The sequence below is a fragment of the Melanerpes formicivorus genome, unplaced genomic scaffold (assembly GCF_026170545.1).
Source record: "Melanerpes formicivorus ecotype bairdi unplaced genomic scaffold, bMelFor1.0.p_v2 SCAF_6, whole genome shotgun sequence".
NCBI lineage: Eukaryota > Metazoa > Chordata > Aves > Piciformes > Picidae > Melanerpes > Melanerpes formicivorus.
Window position 1 is genome coordinate 4,289,795 of NW_027142358.1, and position 22,427 is coordinate 4,312,221.

General features: G+C 43.7%; 1 protein-coding gene and 1 long non-coding RNA gene across 4 annotated transcripts; one reads left to right on the top strand and one right to left on the bottom strand.

Annotated features, from left to right (window-relative positions):
- Window positions 1–926: 926 nt before the first annotated feature.
- LOC137441709 (uncharacterized) lies at window positions 927–3,820 on the top strand. Its single transcript, XR_010987481.1, has 2 exons — window positions 927–1,031; window positions 3,649–3,820. It is a non-coding gene; the product is annotated as an uncharacterized lncRNA (long non-coding RNA).
- PDCD4 (programmed cell death 4) lies at window positions 1,946–21,651 on the bottom strand. Of its 3 annotated transcripts, none has more exons than XM_068139392.1 (13): window positions 21,470–21,651; window positions 17,329–17,481; window positions 16,063–16,159; window positions 12,525–12,821; window positions 11,921–12,015; window positions 10,119–10,232; window positions 9,016–9,237; window positions 8,649–8,746; window positions 7,099–7,213; window positions 6,186–6,293; window positions 5,039–5,149; window positions 3,954–4,093; window positions 1,946–2,683 (listed from the first exon to the last, which is right to left on the bottom strand). In XM_068139392.1, exons 3-13 carry the CDS (start codon window positions 16,100–16,102, stop codon window positions 2,623–2,625), a joined length of 1,401 nt encoding a protein of 466 aa, XP_067995493.1. In that variant the 5' UTR covers window positions 16,103–16,159; window positions 17,329–17,481; window positions 21,470–21,651; the 3' UTR covers window positions 1,946–2,622. The 3 variants fall into 3 exon arrangements, with proteins under 3 accessions (XP_067995493.1, XP_067995495.1, XP_067995494.1); XM_068139394.1 differs by having other exon boundaries at window positions 17,329–17,503; XM_068139393.1 differs by lacking the exon at window positions 21,470–21,651 and adding an exon at window positions 18,821–18,963.
- Between the last annotated feature and the right edge of the window lie 776 nt (window positions 21,652–22,427).

A 22,427-nucleotide genomic window follows, 5' to 3' on the forward strand; every position in this document is an offset into this window, starting at 1 on the left:
CACTGCCTGCAAAGTAAAACCAGGACGCACACGTCCCAGCCAAGCCCATCTGTTGGACAGCGTCTGCTAAGGGGGAGTATTTTTAAAAGCAAAACATAAGGTAAGAGAAGCTCTGATGCCCGAGCACGGCCGCACAAAGGAGCGCGGGCCGGCGGGGCGCGGGGGCCGCGGAGCTCGCCCACAGCCAGCACGGGCGGGCAAGCAGCGGCACGCCATGGAGCCGGGCAGGCCTGCACAGGTTAACGCCGCCACCCCCCGGGGAAGCCCCAGCGCTGCGGGATACCGGGAGCACCCTCGAAGGCTCAAGCTCGGCTGGGCGCGCTCCGCCCGAGTGAACCGGACCGCCCTGGGGCAGTGCGCCGCGTCCTGCTGCCCACGCAGAACGCTGTCCCGCCCGTTCCCGCGGCGGCTGGTAGTGAGCCAGCAGCCCAGCCCCACCAACGGCAACTCAGGCGAGCAGGACGCCAGACTGGGGCGAACGAGACGGCCGAAAGGCCGGGAGCGCAGGAAGGGTCTGCGTAGCGCAGGCTGGGAACTGTAGTTTTCACCGCGTAACGCGCAGCGCCCCTCAGCACCGTGCATGCCCTTACGGGCGGTGCCAAGGCAGCGCGCCTGCGCATCGCCGTGCGGGAGCCGCCATGCCGGAGGGGAAGGCAGTGTTCCGAGAGGTGCTGCCCAAGCAAGGTAACAGCGGCGGGCGGGCGCGCCCGGACACCGGCCTGGCCTAGCCCCGGCGCTCACATACAGTCCTTCTCTTTCTTCGCAGGGCAGCTCTCGGTGGAAGACACGGCCTCAATGGTGCTGTGCAAGCCCAAGGTGCTGCCCCTCAAGTCAGTAACGCTGGAGAAACTAGAGAAGCTGCAGCGGGCGGCGCTAGAGGCGGCGCAGCCGCCTGAGGGGGCACCGGTGCCTCAACCCCAGCCCTAGCTCCCGGGAGGGGCGGTGGGGACCGTCTCCGGCGGTGGCCACGGCTCGGAGGTACTCGCGTTGTCACGGCGCTCGCGGAATAAAGTCTGGCCGAGAACGCAGAGGTATGGGGGAGGCTCTTCATCTGGTGTTTTCCTATAGAAGCTCCTCTTGTCGCTTTCAAAGCGACGTTTTAAATATGTCCTTAGGCTTGCCAAGTCCGCCAGGTAACGGACCACTGGCAGGCGCTGCTGTAGGGTCAGGCCGGGCTGGACAGCGGGAGCAGGCGAGTTACGGGGCGCTGCAGGTCTTCTAACGGCTGTCCAGACTCGCTCCAGCGCTGCATTCCCGGCCCCTGGATCACAGCCAGTGCTCGGCCCTGCAACGACCCTTCCTGCATGGGGTTGTTGTCGCCAATGTGTAGCACCCTGCACTTAGGGGTCTTAAATCTCACGCCCTTGGACTCCGCCCATCTGTCCAGTTGTCAAGGTCCCTCTGCAGAGCTCTCCTACCCACTAACAAATCAACACCTGCCCCCAGCTTGCTGTCATCTGCAAATTTACTGATGATGGACTCAATCCCCTCATCCAGATCATCAGTAAAGATATCGAACAGAATGGGGCCCAACACTTACCCCTGGAGGACACCACTAGTGACTGGCTGCCAGCTGGACGTGGCACCATTCACCACCACTCTCTGGGCTCAGCCCTCCAGCCAGTTCCCAACCCAGGGCAGAGTGCTGCTGTCCAAGCCACAGGCTGACAGCTTGGCCTGACAGAAACTATATGGCTGACAGTTTTCCCTAAATCCACCTCATTCCTGAGAAGTAACTTGGCAAGGTGGCACGGCCTAGATACATTCAGACTGTCTTGGTGCCAGCCTGGATGCTCCTACCCAACTCACTTGTTAAACACTGAGCTTAATTAGTGTTCTTCCACAGAATATAAAGCAAAAGGGTGGTGTTAGAGTACTCATATTCAGAGCTCTGAACAGGGGCAGATGTGTTGTATCTTTAAAAAAAAAAAGAGGATGCAGAGAGTTTCACAAAAAATATTTTTAATGTTTTACCAGAACTTTTCACTTTTCCAGTTACATAGAAAAAACAAAGACGAGTTTGGTACACGGGGGCTAAACCAACCAGTGTTCTTCCCCTGCAACAGATGAATTTCTTATGACCCAACTCCATTTTCTTGGGCTCTCTGACAAAGAAACAGCTATTCTTTTCCCTCCCAAAGCACAGTATTTCTTCAGCAGCAATGGAAATGGGATCACAGCAGCTTAACTTGACCCTTCTATAAAGCTTTGTATAAACCAGTGATTTGATGATGACAACACTATCCTTGAACGGCAGTCAGACATCAATGCAAACATGGAATGATTAGGTCATAAACATATGGCACTTGAAAAGATAGCTTATTTGAAGGCACCACCACAGCAGAGTGGCCAGTTGTTCTACTATATGCCCAGAGAAAAGTTTTCTTCCTGAAATAAAAAAAAAAGAAGGAAAAAACCACCCAAACATAAACCAATTTGTACCCAAAACATGCTCTTAGAAAAATATGAACTGTGCTAAGCAACTCTTAAAATTTTGGTATATTATGTCTGTGCATACATTTATACACACACACACACACCAATAAAGCATGTGTGTTTGTATATATATGGATATCTACTTTCCCTTTAAACTTTTAAGGCTTGAAGAGTTGGTTTTCACATTCAGTAGCTTTCCAGCTTAAGGCGACCTCCATCTCCTTCACTCACAAAGCGCTTTCTGCCCCTGTAAGACAGCACAAAGTTGTCTTTTCAGTAATTCAAAGTAGCATTGCTTGGGTTTTTTGTCTTATCTATCGCTGAGAAAAATTTCTCTGTCTTGGCAGTCACATATCAGTTCTGCAAGTTGAGCAAGATTAGCTGACGTTCCTGGTGACGGATAAATTGCTTTACATCCATCTGAATCTTACATCTAGGTTTATTTGCAAGCAGCTCTCCAGAATGTGTTGTCAAGTGCTTTCTTCTCTGCTCACTTTTTAATATTCACACTTGCAAAGGTGATAGTTTGAAAGCCTTGGTGTGATGGCTTTCTACCCAAAACCAAAGTACCTCAGCCAAAAAATTGCCTCTCAATCTATTAATGGTAACTGAAGTAGAATCAAGCTTTTGTTGCACTGATGACTTTCAACCCTCTCACTCCAAACCTGCAGAATATTTGATACCAAGATGCACAAACTCATTTTCAAGTCTGAAGTCCACAAAAGGAGGCTATTTTTTAATAAAGACACTACCATTTCTAAATCCAGAATTCTCACAACCTGTCAAGATAGTTTCAGCAGCCTAACAAAACACCCTAACTGGAAATGACAACTCTCATAATTAGTATTCCCAATGCATAAAATTGCAAATCCTAGTTTTGTTGTCATATTTTAGCATTTTACATGCATTGCTCACAGGAAATGAAACTTAATTGTATTGTGACCACTAAGGAGAAAACAGAATATTGATTAGCTTAGCTACAGTTCAAACAGCATTATTTATGCTATGAGTAAGTAAATAAAAACAAAGGCACTATACAAAAACCACACAAAAGACAGGTAAGAAGGGATCGAGGGTGTGGAGCTTATTCCACCTGTCCCTATTCCTTTTGACAAACATTAAAATTGCTTGTCTCACCTTAGAATTTTATTCCTGCCCTTTGAAGTGTTTAAACCCTTTTTTAAACTCTTCTTTTTTCCTTGCTGCTGACAGTTTTCCACTGTCACGCACATGGATGACTGTGACACCAGAATCTTCCATCTCAGTACTGCACTGATTTCTACCAAGCTAATCAGCAAACTGGAGGAGATGCAGGCCTTCATCCTCTGGAAAGCATGCAGGCATGCTGCCTGGATCTCACTTAATAAACTTTTTACCAGTCCAACCTTCTGTTTCTGCATCTTCCATACTTTCCAGTTCCAATCAGTAATACTTTGGTCCTAAGATCCCGCTTCCTGTTACCTACTATGGGGACAAAAAAACCCAGTGCCTTCACCTGTCTACAATAACACAAGTACCTTGAAGGACAGAGGTCTCTCAGTGGTTTGGAGATTATTCCAGCCTGAAAGCACTCCTCTACAAACCGCTCAAGCACAGAATAGGAATGTGGCACATCCAGGTTAATGTCTGGGATTTCCCGGTAAACTCGTTCATAGCCCTGCAACACAAGAATTCAAACAATCATCTGGTTATTGATGGTTTTACTGCAAGTTTTTAAAACACCCTTTTGCACTCAGAGGATTTGTTTTTCACTCTTGTTTCACATACATTCTCAAGACACCTAAAGCAGAGCAGCTGCAAGTCAGTGGAAAAGGAATAATACCAGCCAGTGCCATGGTATTATACGGCTACGTAGCTACATAAAAACACCAGCTGAATTTTTAACTTCTTCCAAAGCCAGAAATCCATGCAAGTACAGAATGTGTATGTTAGTCTGGCTGCTATTGCAGGGGCAGTAACATAAGGAAGAAAAAATTATTTTATTTCCACATAAATAAAGTGGCCACACCCCACCACCACAGCAGTTTATGCAGTATGGGAAACACTGGTTACAACCAGAGATTACTTCATCACTTCCCAACAACAGTATGGCTGGGTAGATTTTGACACAAGCTTTTGCATGGTACCAAGTTTGTCCTGGGTCAGAACAGCTGTCCTGTATTTGTTCCTAGAAACAAACCCATGGATGATAACAGCAGAGTAAAATACTAGCTGTTCTAATCAACATTTGTAATTAAGTGGGTCTTTATTCTGCTACTTCAATTATGAAGAACTACTAGATAAAAGTTACATTTAAGTAAAATCATGCCATGTTGCAGCATTTTAGACAATTAGTTTTAACCACTCAATTTCATAAAAGCAGTTGGAAATAGCTGACTGAATATTGAAATACTCAGTTCTTCAGAGTTCTAGAGAACTACTCCTTGGAATTTGTACTTCTCCCAGGACATGACAACTACTGTCCATGTATCAGTGACAGATCATGATCTCTACAGGATACAGAATCACCATGGAGAACTTGGAAAAAAGCAGCAGTCAACAACAGGCTACAAATAGAAGGTAAAAACTGTATAGATTTTGGCATTCACTAAGTGCCACTTACTCTTTTCATTTGGTCCATAGTAATGACAGAAGACCTCCAGAGAGATTTCAACAAATCCAGGATCATTTTGAAGGTCTTGTCTCCTGTTGACTCCAAAACCATCACAACAGCCTAAAACAAATCACGCATGTGTTTAAGTAATAGATAACAGTGGTTCAAGTACATGCTGTGTAAGCTTGTGAAGTGCAAAAAGGAAGGAATGCATTATTACATGTTTTCTGGGGAGAAAAGGGCCTTTGTTACATCACTCACAACTTCAGTATATTGTTAGAAAAGAAAAACTGATTAAAAGTTAGCTAGATAAATTTAAAAGGTATGAAAAACCAGAAAGGACTAGACAGAGTGAAAATCCCTTTCTGTCTCAGGCTGGGGAGATGCATAACCATATCCATGTGGCTGCTGCAGTACAGACGGCAACTAATTCGGCATCTCTGATTATTTTGTATCTGTGATTTTAGAAGAACTCCAAAGTTTAAAATCTACAGATCTCCACAAGACCCATCCACTAAAAGGATTCTGTTTTTCTGCCTGAAGGAATTTTTCAAGAGGAATCAATCTACTGAAAATTTTGTAGGTGGTAGATGTTCAGCTTTATTGGTAAACAACCATTTCCTAAGTTGGCAGGTAAAAGAGTACAAGCAGAACATCTCCCAGATACAGGAAAGAAGATCTTTCTCTCATATAGTCTGGCTCTGCAATCTCTCAGAGCTTTTACAAATGTGCTAGGTGGAACAATTCCAGCCTGCAAATGAAGCTGTATAATGTAGCAAAACCAGGTAACACCCACTAGAATACCCCAATATCTGAAACTAGCAGGAAATAAGCACCAAAGGAAAACATGGCTTTTTGCTGCAGCAGAAAATAAACTGAGCTCTTCTTTCTCTGGAATCTATAATAATAGGAATTCATCTATTTCCCCAACAACAACAAAGAAAATCCTGTCATCTTCCCAGAGTTAGCAGTAGCTTACTTGTTGCTGATGTGCACACATACCATTAAAAGAAACAATTTTGTTATTCAAATCACATTAGAACTCGCAACCTGAGCTGCAGATTCCAGTTATATTACTTGCATGCCCACATCAAAACCAAACCAAACCTGTTGGTATTAACTGAGAGTTATTAAAGGGACTCTGATATCTCCTTACTTCATATACAAGTTCATGGTGAAAATGGGGTACTTCCAGTTCCTGAAGACAACGTTCAGCTTCCAGTACATCTCCAGAAAGCAAATACTCTTTCAGCAACATATCAATCTATTGAATCGTAAAGCAAACAAAAAGCCCAACACAAATTAGATACAAAATTGAAAAGCTGTGATGATTTGTGATCTCCCTAACAGCACGTCAGTTCCTGAAACTTCCTGGTCGTGTGTTTGTAAGTGTAATTAGATTGAGACACTATCAGCAAGCTGAATCACAGGTGTAACCCAATAGTGTTAACACACACACAAGCACCAAACCCATTGCTTTATAAAGATGCCTATCAGCATAGAAGGTTAATATGGGTGTGATTAACTGTATCATCTCCCCTGAACTCCTACTAGCATGTATTATGTTCACAATTTAGAAATTATAATGTGACCTTTTCCTTTAAGCCTCTCTACTTCGTAGCATGGATCTCTAAACATTGCTGCTTGCTCCCCTTTGAGTTACTTCTGTGCTTTTTCATCAGTGATGCCAAAAAATAATAGTTTATCTAGTTTAGCCAGTTTCATCTTGACTCTTCTAATTACTTCACCATTTAATATTACAAGCTCTTAAAAAGCTAAGTGCTTAAAGTTTTGCTTAAAGCAAAAATAAATGCATACTTGCAATACAGAATATGTAGCAGCATGTTCCCACTACTGACAAATATTACCAAAAAAAAACCCCAATAAAATTCATCTACATCAGTTCTTGAAAACTACTTTGTATTTAAAAAAATGGGAAAGAAAAAAGCCAAAACGCTCAAGACATGATTTTGTTACAGGATACATGTTTCTTTTCATTCCAGCCCAAACAAGATAAGCTTAGACAAATGGTAAAGTCTAGAGAGCAGAGTTTTGTAGAAGTCAGCTACCTCTTTAACAAGGTGTTTCACAGACTGCTGGCCACCTCCTGTTCCCCACATGTTGTCTATGCGCTTTCCGCCCTTCGTAACGCTCAGCAACACAGTAGCTCGGTCCAGCGCAGCTCTAGAAAGCAAAGTTGGTGGTTTAAAAAGTCATTAAATAAACTTCATTAAAAGGCATCTTAACTTCCCCCACTGCCACTCCTCTTCAGGCAGAGCGACCAGACCCTAAGAAGAGGTCAGGGTTAGCAACTCCACGAGGACATCTAGATTAAGAAGCCAGCAAGCCAGCTTCCCACATTCTCTGTCTGCCACCTCCACGTTTTTTGGTTATAACATGCTAAGGACAGGTAACAAATCATGATGATAGCAGATCTGAATCATCAATGCAGAACCTGAAACACCCTCACAATAAACAACTTAGTATTTTCTTATACAGAGATCGATTGTATCCGAGCTCTTTCAAGGTTACAGTTTGGCATGTGCATCTCAAACAACAGAGGCTTAAGTTGTTTCCACACTGAAAAACAGTTTTTCTACTGATTTTTTTTGTTTGAGCCTCAAAAATCATCAAACTTAAGAGTTTAATCCAAACCAGCATTTCAGAAGGCAAATATCTAATTTCAAAAAGATGGCCTGACCTAAGGAGGCTTGCCAGTTCATGAAGAATGAAAAAAAGAAGCAAGGTGAAAAAAACCAACTATCAAATCCAGTTAAGCACCATCCAGCTACAGCAGCTATCCCAGTCCTCATACTGGGGAGCAGCCAATAACAACAGGTTTAACAAGCAGAAGACTGTCCAAGAAATAGCAAAGGCAGCAAAGCATCCCAATTGTGCAGCATGCAGGCTACAATCCTTCACACCAAGAGAGATTTGTGTAACAATGTTCACCATGTGAACCCTCAAGTTAGGCAGTTAAGAATTTCCCTTCCTTCTAAAAGTAACCAACTGTATCCTAAGTAGAGCTTTAGGGGAAGCTTCAAGATTTTCAGCTCCTTGGTATCAAGACTGAAATACACAGTTACAGGGAAAATAATAAAACATAGCTAGCTATTAAAATGTCCCTCTTGGTCACAGGTTGCTCCTTCAAACTTCTCACCCTGACATGGGAAACACTGGGAAAGCACTGTGTAAGCTTCAAACCTTTATAAAGACAAAACCAGTTAATCCCTTGTGTGTTTCTCAGCATATCTAGAGCAGCTGTCCTGGTGCTATATTTATTCTTTAATCACATTAAAGCTTTTTCTAAAGACAAAACCTTCTATAATCACTTCTTCTTTCAGCCCCCCCCCTGCTTTTTTTTTTCCCCTCCCCTCAAACATAAGCTGTATGACAAACAAAACTGAAATGTATGAATACATTTTTTCAGGCACTTGCAGTATTTTCTCTTCTGGCCTGAGTAATTTAGGATTTTGTTGTTGTTGTTGTTGCAGACTTGTAATTTTAAACAAAAAATGTTACAAAGAAAGATTTTTCCTGAGATACTAAAAATTCCTGATTGTCTTTGACATTTATAGCTACAGGCTTCTGGTCTAATGAAAAAAACCAAGACAGTTACCGAGCTTGGACACAGTCCACAGTGCCTTTGTAGCCATCGATGTAGGTACTGCTCAGGATCCCATCTCCAACAGCTCGAGCAATGAACTGGCCCACCAACTGCCACAACACAGAAACATTTTTAATTAAATACTGAATTTCAAAGTAGTTCTAAGCAGATAACTGTAATGTGCTTAGGCTTCAGATTTTATTTAAATGAGCCAGCCCCAAGCAGAAGCAGCCTGGGAAATCGGAAGGGATTACAGAGGGCATGACAATCCACAGGTATTTTTCAAAATGGAGAGTCTGTTTCAGTTCACTTGATCGATTTTGGCCACAATTTAAATGAGAAAGCTTTTGACCACTAGCATAAAACTTTAGACACATACCTGCGGTGCCCTGGGAGAATCCAAAACCAATTCCGGTAGTTCTTTAAGCAGTCTATCAAAGGATTTTTCCACATCAGTTTTGCTTACTACTGTTCCACAGAGGTCAGAGATAAGCTTAGATGTCATTTCCCTGTGACTAGCCTTCCCCTCTAATGCCAAGGAAACAGCCAGCACTGGCACACTGTATTTCATTTCACCAAGGTTTAAATTCTTCAGCATCTCCTAAATAAGATTTGAAAAACAAAACAAGATTTTGTAAGTTTTATTATATCAATATGTATCAGTATGTTACAAATATTTATATGCTTATATATTACACTCCTGCTCACAGTAGGCTGAACATGAACCTGCAGTGTGCCCAGGTGGCTAAGGCAGCCAATTGCATCCTGGCCTGGATCAGGAACAGTGTGGCCAGCAGGAACAGGGAGGTCATTCTGCCCCTGTACACTGCACTGGTTAGGCCACACCTTGAGTACTGTGTCCAGTTCTGGGCCCCTCAGTTCAGGAAGGATGTTGACTTGCTGGAACATGTTCAGAGAAGGGCAACAAAGCTGGGGAGGAGTTTGGAGCACAAGTCCTATGAGGAGAGGCTGAGGGAGCTGGGGTTGCTTAGCCTGGAGAAGAGGAGGCTCAGGGCAGACCTTATTGCTCTCTACAACTACCTGAAGGGAGGTTGTAGACAGGCAGGGGTTGATCTCTTCTCCCAGGCAACCAGCACCAGAACAAGAGGACACAGTCACAAGCTGCACCAGGGGAGGTTTAGACTGGATGTTAGGAAGAAGTTCTTCATAGAGAGAGTGATTGCCCATTGGGCTGCCCGGGGAGGTGGTGGAGTCACCATCACTGGAGGTGTTTAGGAAGAGACTGGATGGGGCGCTTGGTGCCATGGTTTAGTTGATTAGATAGTGTTGGATGATAGGTTGGACTCGATCTTGAAGGTCTCTTCCAACCTGGTTTATTCTATTCTATCATGAATACAGTCACTTAGGCATTCTTATTGTGCATTTCTTGCACACATCTCTATACTCATTCATAGCTAGCAGCTGGATGCCCTTGTATGCTACAGGTTTGCCCCCTGCAAGAAGTAAAAGCCCATGACATACCGACACTTCGTTCGTATCTCCATGTTCAAAATACTCCTGTATGATTGGTGTCAAGGTTTTTTCAAATGCTCTTTCATCCAGAGGTAAAACTACTGTTTCATAGACACAGTTCTCCTATTTTAAAAGGCAACAGAAACATACAACCTTTTTTAGAACATTACTGTCTCTTCTGAAGTAGTACCATAAGCATTAAAATACATCTCCTAAATTCTTAATGCTTTATTCCTGGTAGTTAGCCTTCTGCCAGAAAACAATTACATCATGTCTCTACTGTTAAAATGTGGACAATGCTGGCAAAATGTCACACTGCTTTTGTTTTGAATTTACTGTTAGCTGAGTTTAGCTGGAAGGCTGAATTTACTGTTAAATGATGCTCAGCATTCCAAACTCTCTTCCTAGGATTCTGCTGACACCACATGAAGACAGAGGTCAAGTACCCGTGTGCTATGTAATGAAGGGAGACCGATGGAAACTCCTGTCCCTGCCCAGCACTTTGCTGTACCACAGCACAAGATGTAACTTCCAGCACCTTTCCCTCCAGTCCTTGACAGCAAGCCTGCCTGTTTTCCCCTCTTCCTTAGTGACTGTGGGACCAGAGAGGCAATAGCATGCACCAATCAGACAAAAGGAATTTTCAGAACTATTTGTGAGCAAAGATATTCCCTAAAGGGGGAAAAAAGGAATCACACAACATATTGAAATGGTCCTGCAAAGTTCCAGCATGACAAGATCTCTCTGCTGTAATTCAGTGCTCTACTCCTCAGACTACAGAAATAACATTCAAAGCAAATCTAAAGATCACAGAAATCTGAACAAGGAAGTTTTCTAACTGATGCTTATTAGAAAGAAGCTTTCCATGATCAAGAAACACAGCAGAACTCCAAAAGCCTATCCTTCCATCATGTCTCCATTTACAACCTCAGAAAAGCTAAGCATACTTAAGTTCCATAGAACACTCATTCTTCATTAAACTTTCTTTTATGAACTTATCAGCTTCACTTTTAATAGTTACCTCTCTTACTGTAAAGCATTGAATTGCAGGGAGAACACTGATATTGGAAGCAGGTTTTGATAATTTTGCATAAACCATAATCTCAGCAACTGTGGTGACAACAGTCTGCTTGAAGGACACCACCACTGTTCTGCTTATGTTATACAGAATTGGTCTCACAATTGTATGATCTCAGAGACTTCAGTAAATGGTGTAATTGGGGTTTCCTTCTGTTGGTGATCTAATGCCATAAAGCACCCTTTGCCCAGTAAGCTTTCCTTCCCCCAATAACATAAATGTAAGGTACAATCTTCCACAACACATTAAATAAATACATGCAAACAAAATAACCACGCTGTCGATTCTGCACTAGCTTGAAGTGTTTATACCAACTAGATACAAAACATTGGGAAATTTGGAATACAGGGAAGAGAAAAATCCATAAAGGACACCTTTCCCTACTGACTGGAGAAAGTCTGTGCTGCACTTTCAACATGGGTCCTGTTTGTAATATAGAGCAGCATTGCAACATTCACCTCCATGGGAACTAGCAGTGAAAAGCACACCTGGGAAAGGGGTGTCAGGTATGGAAAGAGGGTTCTTGGGGCTACATTTGTATTGCACTGTGACACTTCTACATCAATTGTCTTTAGCCAATAATCCATTTCTGAACATAAAAATGATCATTTCATACAGCTGGGCTGGCATTCATCAAACTCAACGTAGTCAAACATCCATTAAAATCAGTCATGAAATGCTTAAATCATTAAAGGAAGTAACAACCAACACTGCAAATTAATTATTTGCCTACCTGGTCATCATCATAATTAGGATCCTTAATGTCTACTTCTTCCACATCATACACTTGACCTGGTGTTCCCCAAACTCCTTTACCACCTGCTCCACCTGGCAAAATATGGGACAGTGAGCAAGGACTGCCGACTTACAAAGAACACCTCTGAGTTCAATTCAACATTCTTTCACTTATGGGATGCATCACTGCTTGTGCCCACATCCTGACTAACAATGTATGCTGAAGAGTGTTCATGTAATGTGTTCCCACTTTAGCAACCAGTAAGATACTGGAAGCAGCATGAAACGGCACAAGAATTACTGAAGGTTGAAAACTCTACTTACAAATATAACCACACCTTAACTTGGCATTAGTAACAACTCTGTGAAACAGCAGTTCACATATTTTATTAAATGTGCTTACCTTAAAGACATAATTCAATTCATGACACACAATTTCCTGGTAAGAATGCCACTATAAGCTCCCATTGCCATCTACTATCTAACATACAGATCCAACTGCCCACACAAAGTTTTATGAAAATGATTCTCAGTGGGAAAAAACCCAACATGTTTTGGACAGAACCTTTATTATAGTAGTCTCTTCCTTAAGCTACACCAACCTTTCTTTGGTAAGCCTCTTCCCTTTCCAGACCGGGATCGCCTGTCCAGGAGCCTCCCTTTTGGGCTCGTTGGTACAACTCCAACCTTTAGTGTCTCTCCATTGTCACTAACGGAGTCCCCTCTACCAGAATCTCTAGAGGAATTTTTCCTCAGCCTTCTCTTTGCCTTTGCATTTATTTTGGCTTCAGTAATTGAAGTTGCAGGAATCCAATTTCCATTGATTTCGGTTTTCCGTTCCTCAGATCCAGCATTTTCTTCATCACCGGAGAGCAGAGCATCACTTAGATTCTCAAGTTCTTAAAGAGACAGAGGGAGAAAAAAAAGTCTGTTGTAATTTTGAAGTTTTATGTTAGGATAACAAAACACACTGCATTTGAAAAGGGTTACAACATCAAACAGAAATCTTATTTCCAACAGTGCTAGAGCAAATGCTGTTGTTTTTAAAATACCTACACATCACAGTAATAAGGAGTTCCTTATTCCCTCTCTGCACAAACTATCCACAGTCTAAACAGAGAGCCTGTCAAGTTGGAAAGCAAATTAAGAAACCATTTATAAATAGGTAAGCCACAGAAACCCCCACCTTTGTCAAACAAAAACTATCAGAACTTCTCAGGGCATAAGATGCAAGTGCCTGGTGCTCACTCCACCCACTTGCCTCTTGATTTAGAAACAAACAGAACTGCCAGCAGGGTCAATTCTTCAAGAACTCACTAATGCTAACAGACTAGTCACCAAAGTGAAGTTGATACTCCAAATGACCACCCAACATTCCCCTTATTCAGCAGGTGGAAAAGCAATGATCTAGGCTTCCAAGCATACAAAAACATCACTGCTTTATTTTTTTGCTGTTGTTTTTAAAGTTATGGGAAAAAAGTCTTTCAATACAAATTCTGGGGAATTTGGTAGCTAAGACTCATAGAATAGAGCAAATCTTTTGAAAGGGTGTGATCTCTCTTCTTCTCTATGGACTGCTCCTCACCATAGCTTCTGTCAAGACTGTTTTTAAAATGCTCCTATTTTACAGCATATATAATAGGTAACAAGCTTTGTTTCACACCCAACAAAACTCCCTCACATCTTCAGGACCTGTAAATGTTTTCAGAGTACTGAGAAGTGTTTTAATTCCAGTCTTTGGATAAACTGATGTACAGTTAAAATTTCCATCCAAAGTCTTATTTCACAGAGTTAGGATGTCACCCACCCAAGCTGTCTGGTTTATCAGACTGTCTTATTGAGACCATCATAAGGATTAAGACTTACACCTTTACAAAACCTTATCTTAACCCACCAAGATTACAAAAAAGGCAGCATATGAAGACCTATTTAGATTCTAGCTAGTACCCTGAGAATCCTTGAAAACTGGACAACAGACACAAAGGCAACAGCCTCAGCTCTCTGCTCCACAGTCCTCCTTTTCTTGAGGATTCAATAGTCTCAAAGCCACAACCCTAGGAAGCACAATGATGAGGCACACAGAAGCAGCTGCTTTCCCAGCTGTGCCAAGCCTGTTTTACACAAAGTAAACCCAGAATGTGAAGAGTATCTTCAATTAGTATTTGAACTTAGCTGAATGTATTACTTCACCATTCCAATACATTCAAATTAGCAATGCTCATTTGGCAATACTTCTCAAGAGCTGTGTTTTTTAATTCAAAACAGCTTCACAATAAATTGTTTTAAAAGCAAAGTGCCCTACTAAAACATTTCCAACCTCCAAGTACTTCCCCCATATCAAAGAGCATACTACAATACAAAATGATGCAACTGCCTTCTTCATGATCAAGCAAGTAATATTTGGATACTAGTGTTCACAGATGTGAATGCTACAGCTGAACAATAATGCAGCCATTCCAATCTAAGCTTCATCTTTCCCCTCATTACTCCCACAAAAGCATGCCTTTTATGCCTGCAGCAAGCTAAAAGAGAAATGCATGCATCACATCCAGGAAAAGATCCCCCACAACAAGCTTTCTCAGTTTGTCTATGTTTAATAAAACTCAAGAGATTTGCATGAAGCTAGCAAAGGGGGGGGGGGGGGGGGGGAAGGCAAAACCAAACAGAACTGGTTTCCATCCTCTCGTTCCCCAAGGAGACCCCCATCAGCACAACCAGCTCATCTCAGACAAATCAATTCGCATTCTTCTTCATGTCCACTCCCCAGTTTAGACCTGCAGTTCTGCTGTCCAGGAACTACACTCTTGGATGACTACTTCTTTCTCAGGTTCCAAAGAAACTTGCCAACATAATTCAGTCCTTAATTGGACAATCAAGGATAAAAATGGGAGGCCACAGTCCAGTCTCCTGACACAATCCTGATCTCAGGTTTGAGACTAAAGGAAATGCTCCACAGGACACATCCAATCCGTAAGACTTAATATATCCCCTGCATTACTAAAGGATTTTTTCATGTAATACTATTGCTTCCAGATGCAGCCTCTTTCTAAAACTATCCATCCACTATTAGCTACCTAGTTAGGTTGGAAAAAAAAAGGTAGGTTAAACTGAGACACTAGTTTTCATTAATTTTCTAGAAGAACATAGTTTTATTAAAAGCATATAGAAAACTATACTTCTCCTCCTTACATCATATAACATATCCATACACATATATAAGCAGTAACAGTGCTCTATAAACTTAAGGCTTTGCTTGTTACATATTAAAATGTTATCCAAATTTACCTTATTACTCTATTATGCTCAGCAGGCATACCTATCATCTGTATTTTTATGCTGTTAGCTTGTTTAACAAAGCATTCAACAAATACTGCCCTACACACAAATTTCATTCGACCAAATTAGGTCCATTTCGACACCTAGCAGTTTCCCACCTATTATCCAAATGCAATGCTTAATGTTATCTTCAACATTAAACTAATTCTGGCTGAGAATGAGAGGTCACACGGAGCATGCTGCTACTGCAACTGCTTTAAAATCTTAGCTCCCCCCCGCCCCTTTAGTATACAAAAAGTCAGTGCAGATCATCACAACCTTTGGAAGACACAGAAAATAACATTATAAGCATCATAAAACAAGTCTTTGACAGGGACAAAACAGTCAGTTTCAGGGCAGATGTACTAGGTACATCTTGCCAATGCCAGTCCATTTCCAGTCAGTCTTCAATCATTTCTTTCCTGTAATTTTAAGCTAAATAGCTATATAAAAGCAGAATTGGTAGCTCTCAGATACAAATAAGAGACTTTACTTTTGAGCCTCTTCTTTTCTTCACACCAACACTACTGGAAGTCAGGTGGCAGGGAATAGAGTCACTATTATTAAGGAAATGGTGACTATGATTTTACACAAATTTTGCAACACGTGTAAACCAACTCTACTCAAACTACTCTATATAATTGAATAAACTGAATATATAATCAAAAAATATTCTGTACATGTTTAATGAAGTTTGCTTTCTTTTAAGAGAAAACCAACAGTACTATTAAAAAATTACCAGGTAATACAAGTTTTCTACAAAGAACACTTCACGTCAGCTAAGCAACTTTAAGTAACAAAAAAATTAGTGAATATATTACTTACCTGTTGGGGTAATATAAATGTGTTCCTTTTCTATTTCCATAGCTGCTTAACAGAACTGACTGTGAAATGTAAAGTCTTAATGTTTTCCCTTCGAGGCCTAAACAGAAACAGAGATGCTCAGAGGAAGAAAAGCACTAGACTAAATCTTAAAGTAAAAAGCTTCAAAGCCTTCATTCACAAAATATAATGCAAAAATAGAGTGCTTTTAAGTTATAATTAACTATTAGTAACCACTGAGAAGTCCCTGGGAAGGTAAAGGGTGTAACGTGCACCACCCTCAAACACCTCTAAGCTCTGATGTGTTAGCAGCTATTCAGTTCTGCTGCTTATAAAGGGAGGCACCGGGAGAAAAGCCGTTATTTTAAGGGTGAAAGTCCTCACTGTGCAGCCTTTCATAGTTGATAACAGCCACTTCTATCAACTTGGACTGTCCTGTTCTGCAGAGTGGTTATCTGTATGAGCATACAATATCAATTTTTTAATTGCATCCACAGGAGACATGTTCTTCAGGTGAACTACACTGATAAAATGCTACCCATTTATCGGGTTCAGACCAGCCCTTACAAGACAAGCTATTTTTTGTTCTTCCACTTATGTTTTACTGTATTGTGTGCATACAGCTGCCAAGCTTTCACATCTGTGCTTCTGCACCCTTCAAACTCCCCTTACAACCACCATTCAATCTGCAAGGGATGAAGTTAAACACTTCTCATTTTCTGTTAACTCTCCTCCTAGCAGCTGCAACTCTACAAACCATCCCATATGAGTGTGAAAGAGGTGGCATTATTCATCATTCCTTTATAAACACAAAATACTAAACAGCTCCAGAATTCCTCATACACTTTTTCACACATCAATTCATAGTCCTGTGCACATTGACGGTATTTGTGTCTGCTCCTAAGAATTCAGGACCTCCTTTTTCCCCCCCTTTCTCATCCTTTGCTGCCCTGAAAACAGCTTAACCGTTGAGTGGCAAGATTGTGACACCCAAGGACAGCACAGCCTTCCCTTTCCTCCCCTTCCTCCCCCCCTTTTTCTTTCCTCTTTCCTTGTTTTCCTTTCTTATGCCCACTTGCCTACCACAGACTTACTAACTGCAAATGACTCATCACAGACCGTTGTCAACAATGAAACTCTGGTTTGGTATCCAGCGGTTATGATTTTGCATTTCCTAATGTCAACCCCAACAGTTAACAGCTTTGTGCAATAAGAATTCCTCCCTGCCCCACATAGGTTTTAAAGATAAACATTTTTTTTCTGCATTACCTCAATCATTCAGGAGTTCTCAAGTGTTCCCAGTCACTGTTGGTTGAGAGATTTGATTCTTTTTTTGTATGGATCTCAAGCCTAATCCAAGCAAACTACCTTGCAAGCACAGCTTTGTTCTTCCTAGTGGAATGTTCCATCAGTTGTCCAACTCTTTCAAAAAGAAGAACAAAACCTGTATTAAATAACGACCACAACTTTCATCATTTGTAATGAAGTTCTAAATTTCAAGTGGAGAAACACTTCTTCCATACAGGACCACCCCCCACTCCCACTCCCCCCCTCCCCCCCCAGGACTCTCCACCTATGGCAACACAGTAACTAACAATTTCCATATGCCATCTGACTGGGATTCAGCACCCTGCTTTCTTTGTAATGAGGATGATGGAATAACTGAGCTTTACAATTCACGTCAACATACTCCTCAGGAGACAAACTCACAATTTAGAAACACACCCTCTCATTAACTCAAGAGGTCTACCAGAGCTTCAGGATGCTCAGAATTTATCATTGCATGGAGAAAAAAACAAATCACTTTATATTCTGAAAAGTTATGCCACACTGTACTGCTGAACAACTACAGAACATCATTTGAAAACCTGCATTAAAAACATTGGAATAAATCCCTCCAGAATTTTATACTAGGAAAAGTAACATGGGGGGAAATGGAAAGAAGTAAATTTGACCATCTGAAAAACAAGAATGTTGTAAAAGATCTTAAGACTCATCAGTGACAGAAATAGTACTTTCAAAGTAATTCAGTAGGCAAGTTTATTTCACTGAACGTGACAAAAAAAACCCCAACCCATGCTCAACTCTGTACCCACTACCACTGCACTGGCAATTCTACCCCAGCAGGTAAACAGCAGCAAATTAGCGTTCAGGAACAACACACACTACAGAAGAAAGCTTCCAAAACTTATCAAGACCTTACACCTCTGCAAAACATCCCTGAGGAATTTCCAGGCAGCTTACACGATTTTTTCTCTTCCCCCTTACTTTAAGCAAACACTCCCCATCAGCAAGGTTTTGGAGGCCTGCACGCAATAGCTGCTGTTCTGCAGCCACACGCAAGAATAACCAGGCAAGATTTAGCTATCCCTACGAAACCCGTGCCGCTGGCAATCAATGGAGGAGCAAGTCCGGCCCTCAGGATGAGGCGTGGCAGAGGGCCGAGGCCCGGGGTAGCACGGCTGGCACAGGGCCTCCCCGCCACACGCTTGCACAACGGCCCAGGCCTGGCAGCCGTTCACCCGGCCCGAGGAACATTCGCACCTCGCGGGATGTGCCCTCAGCAACGCTGCCGCCGCCGGAAGAGGCGACGGGGGGCTCGCTGTACAGCCAACCCCGGGTGCCACCGTCGAGGGACCGGATGCGACGGGGCAGAGAGAGTAGTACGGGACGGAGAGGGGGTCAGTCACAGGGAGCAGCTCCTTCACGGTGCCAACCGCGCCTCAGCCACCGCACCGCGGCCTGGTCGCCCCTCACGCACCGTGCAGGGTTGCCTCGCCGGCAGGGAGCAGGCAGAGCAGGACCGCCCGCTCCGCGCCAGGCCGCCTCCCCTCAGGCCGCCCGCGGCTCCGTTACCGGCCGCTCCGCTACCACCGCTGCCGCCTGGCCCCACCCCTTCGACGGCGCGCGGCCCAGCCTGCTTGTTTTTGTTTTCTTCCCCCCAGCGACACGGCCGCCAGCAGCGCCGACGATTGGCTGACTCCCGCCCGCCGCTGCAGCCAATCGACAGGCAGGAATGCCAGTGGGTGGGGTCAGCGTGCAAGACGAAGGTGGGGGAAAGCAAGGGGGAGGGCGCAACCATCTCGGGAGAGCTAGTGGGGGTGGGGCGGGAAGGAACCACTTGTGCGGGTTGAGGAGAGAAAGAGGAGGAGGAGGGGTCAGTCGGGCCCGCGGCGAGACCAACAGGGAAGTGGCCGCGGCGCGCCCGGCTGCGCTTGTGTGGGAGTGGGCGCGCACGTGCCCCAGGCCACCGACTTTCATTTCTTTGCCTATCGTTCGCTGGCAAAAGCGCGCCAGGGCATCATCTCCTGACCTTTTCACGTCCAGCAGGATCACTGGCGTCAGATAGGAACACCTTTGTCAGGTTTTAGCTTAGATCTGAAACGACGACCCAGGGATGTGGGAACACGGCTGCACGCAGAGACCACGCGAGAGGACACAGGTCCAGTGACAGGACCTGGCCAAGACGAGAGCCCTACGTGCACTAGGCAGCACAGCCAGCCATGGGACCCTTCACAGACCTGGCTCCTCAACATTATGTGCTCCTCTTTGTTTTGTCTGACGGAAAGTCATCAGAAAAATAATGTATTGCCTCTTCTTTGAGTTGCTCTCGGCTAACATCGGGATTTCAGACCTTTTGCTCCCGCCATATAAGACCCTTTCTGCTTTTCAGCAATGGGGTGCTACATGACAGGAGTTTAGACAGGGGGTCTGGGGCTACTGCTCAGGCAATCCCAACAGGTAAAAGGTGCTTCTGCACCGCTGAAACTCAGTAACAGAGCACAGGTTTAGAATGGACAATTAAGCCGTGCTTATCCATCCACAGCCTAACAAACTTACTTAGTTTATTCTATATGAACTGCCTGAGGCCAGACACCCAATTAGAGACGACAGTCTTCCATTGTCATGTATTTTGCCTCCGTTCACACTCTCCTAAAAACTCAGCTAACCTTTTGCTTTTGAAACTCTTTATCGCGCCGAAGAGCCCAAGCAGTAACAGTCCAGCACCGAGGGAAGCAAATACGGATCCCTTCTGCTTTAGCACTTTTTCATTGCAAGATCTTTCCGGCTGCCCGCAAGGGAATCTTCCTCAGTTAATAAACTACGACTTGCCTTTTGTAGTTGGCTTTTTTACGTATTTCTCCAGCAGAATTCTGGTCCAAATCGGTGTACTTTTGGCTGAAGTAAGAGCCAAACTTTCCTTATGTAAGAGCCTCTGAATTAATTTACTGGCCCAGCTCTGCATGAATCATCAAAACTAGGTTTAAGAATTTTAACAACAGTGATCGGTTAAAAGAATGTGCAGTACGATTGCTGTATTTTTAATGATAAATACTTTTCCCATCAGCCAAATGACAGAAAGATAATCTTTCTTGTTCAGGAGGACACTAAGTCGCAGACATTTTCAAGTCAGGACAGCTCAGCATGCTCACACAAGACTTTTCACATGCAGCCTTGAGGCAGCCTCAAAAGCTGTTGTTTCCCCATCAATCAAAAAATAATTTCTAGTTTGCTCTTTGCACCTCCACTGACTAGCCGTGTACCAAGCAAACCACTACAGTGTCGTCGCCAAGATTAGGAAAATAAATTCTAGCTACTAACATAGATCACGGAATTCAGCTTCCCCTGCAAGGCAGAAGAGGGGATTTAAAGAGATTTTTCAGTGAAGAGGAAGGAGGTGGCACAGAGACGGAAAGAGCAACCAGAACCTGCACAGGGGATGTCATAACACACCACATCAGTGTCTCATGCCAATTACACGTTTTAAGGCAGCATGGCTAGACGATCTTCTGGTAAAATTTAGGACTGCATCATTTCCAAGAGGCCCAGAATCTGGGTCAGTAATCAAAAGAAGATAAAAACCCTTGAAACGTCCAGCAGACCTCCAGACAAAAACAAAGTAGGTTGTTTTTGTTTTTTTTCTTTCGTCTGCTTAATGTGTCTACTAGCAGCTGGGTCATTAATCATTGAAAATATCATCTAGTTTTGACTGCACATACTTTGATTTCTAGAACACTGTGACCTGCAAAAGGAATGATGTGCATGAAAGATTTTTTGTATTATTTCCATTGTTTCAACCAGACTGCTAAAAGACATTGCCTCTTTTTGCCTTTCTAACCTCAAAACCGCCAGCAGTATTTAAAGGACACCTGATCACATGCTAATCTCTGAGCTGCAGAGACCTGCGTGCTCCCTCCTGGCCTTCCTTCCCCAACTGTAGTAATAGCAAACATACCACCAAAATCCCCATTAAAAACGAAAGGCGAAATTCCGTCTTCCGTGGATAAAACCCCTTCCTTTGACCATTTCTGGCCAATTTGCAGCTCAAGGCAGCCTGCATGGGCTGCGCAGCTCCACGCCCCCTCCCCGACACCCTGCGTCCCGGCGTTACCTGTGCCCAGAACCTTACCGCGCTGACCCGCACCAAGCGGGGACCCGCCGGCACCTCCCGGGCCCCTCCTGTGCTTCCACCCCTAACGTCGCCGGTCACCTGGTGCAAAATACTTGCACGGAGGCGAGCAGAACACTTTTTAGCCGTCTTCCTTCCTCAGAGCCTGCTGGGTTGTTTTCAAACTCTCCCCTCCCTTTCTCACATGCTGGCCAAGCCCTCCCGTAACACCCATGGGAGGAATCCATTGGCTGAAGTTACCCAAAACGCGTGGAGCAGCCCTTCCCCCCTGTCCCGTGTGTAGTGCACAATAGGCACCGCGTGTCTCCACGCTGCCCCGGCCAGCTTGCTGCCAGCCGTTGATTTTCATCAAGGTTTAGCGGAGCTCTAGTTGGGGTGACCCACGTAGGACACCCGACCTCCAGCACCAGAGCAGTGAAAAGCAGAGAGGTTAGAATCATCGCAGAGCATTTTCATTCTGCTCCCCACTGCGGATTTGTCAAAAGTTTTACTTTCTGTTTTAAATATTTTCGATAGGCAGCATCTGTGTTCCTAACACCTCAGCAGTGCTGTTTGATTACAACGGAGTCTGTTACTGTGTCGCTTGGAATATAAATTTCCACACATAATGCAGGCAGCAAAAATGTATCCTATCTGTGGCATCAATCTGCTCTGTTCAGTTGCCTGTCTCTTGGCCTTCTGCTTTCCTTTCCTTCAGCCTACTTTTATTTTTGCATCTTCTGCATGGGTGCCTTCATAGAATGAACTGCAAGCACAGCAATCCCATTCTTCATCGGGCAGCGTCGGCTCCAAGTTGAAAGGATACTAAAACACACCTTTGCTTGCTTTAAACCCCAGTAATTAGAGTTGCTTTCGACCATCCTCCTGCAGCTCTGTTAGGGAGCTGGGAGTGGGGCTGTGCTGACGACCTGCGTGCGCAGAGCCTGTCAGAGGCTGGGCACCTTTCGGAGGTGGAGGG

Excerpts from the sequence above, each read along its gene's own strand:
- PDCD4 (XM_068139392.1), bottom strand. The coding sequence starts at position 16,102 with ATGGAAATAGAAAAGGAACACATTTATATTACCCCAACAG. Across the intron at positions 7,214-8,648 it reads GTGGACTGTGTCCAAGCTCG|AGCTGCGCTGGACCGAGCTA; the intron begins GTAACTGTCTTG and ends TTTGCTTTCTAG. Across the intron at positions 6,294-7,098 it reads TGAAACACCTTGTTAAAGAG|ATTGATATGTTGCTGAAAGA; the intron begins GTAGCTGACTTC and ends ACGATTCAATAG.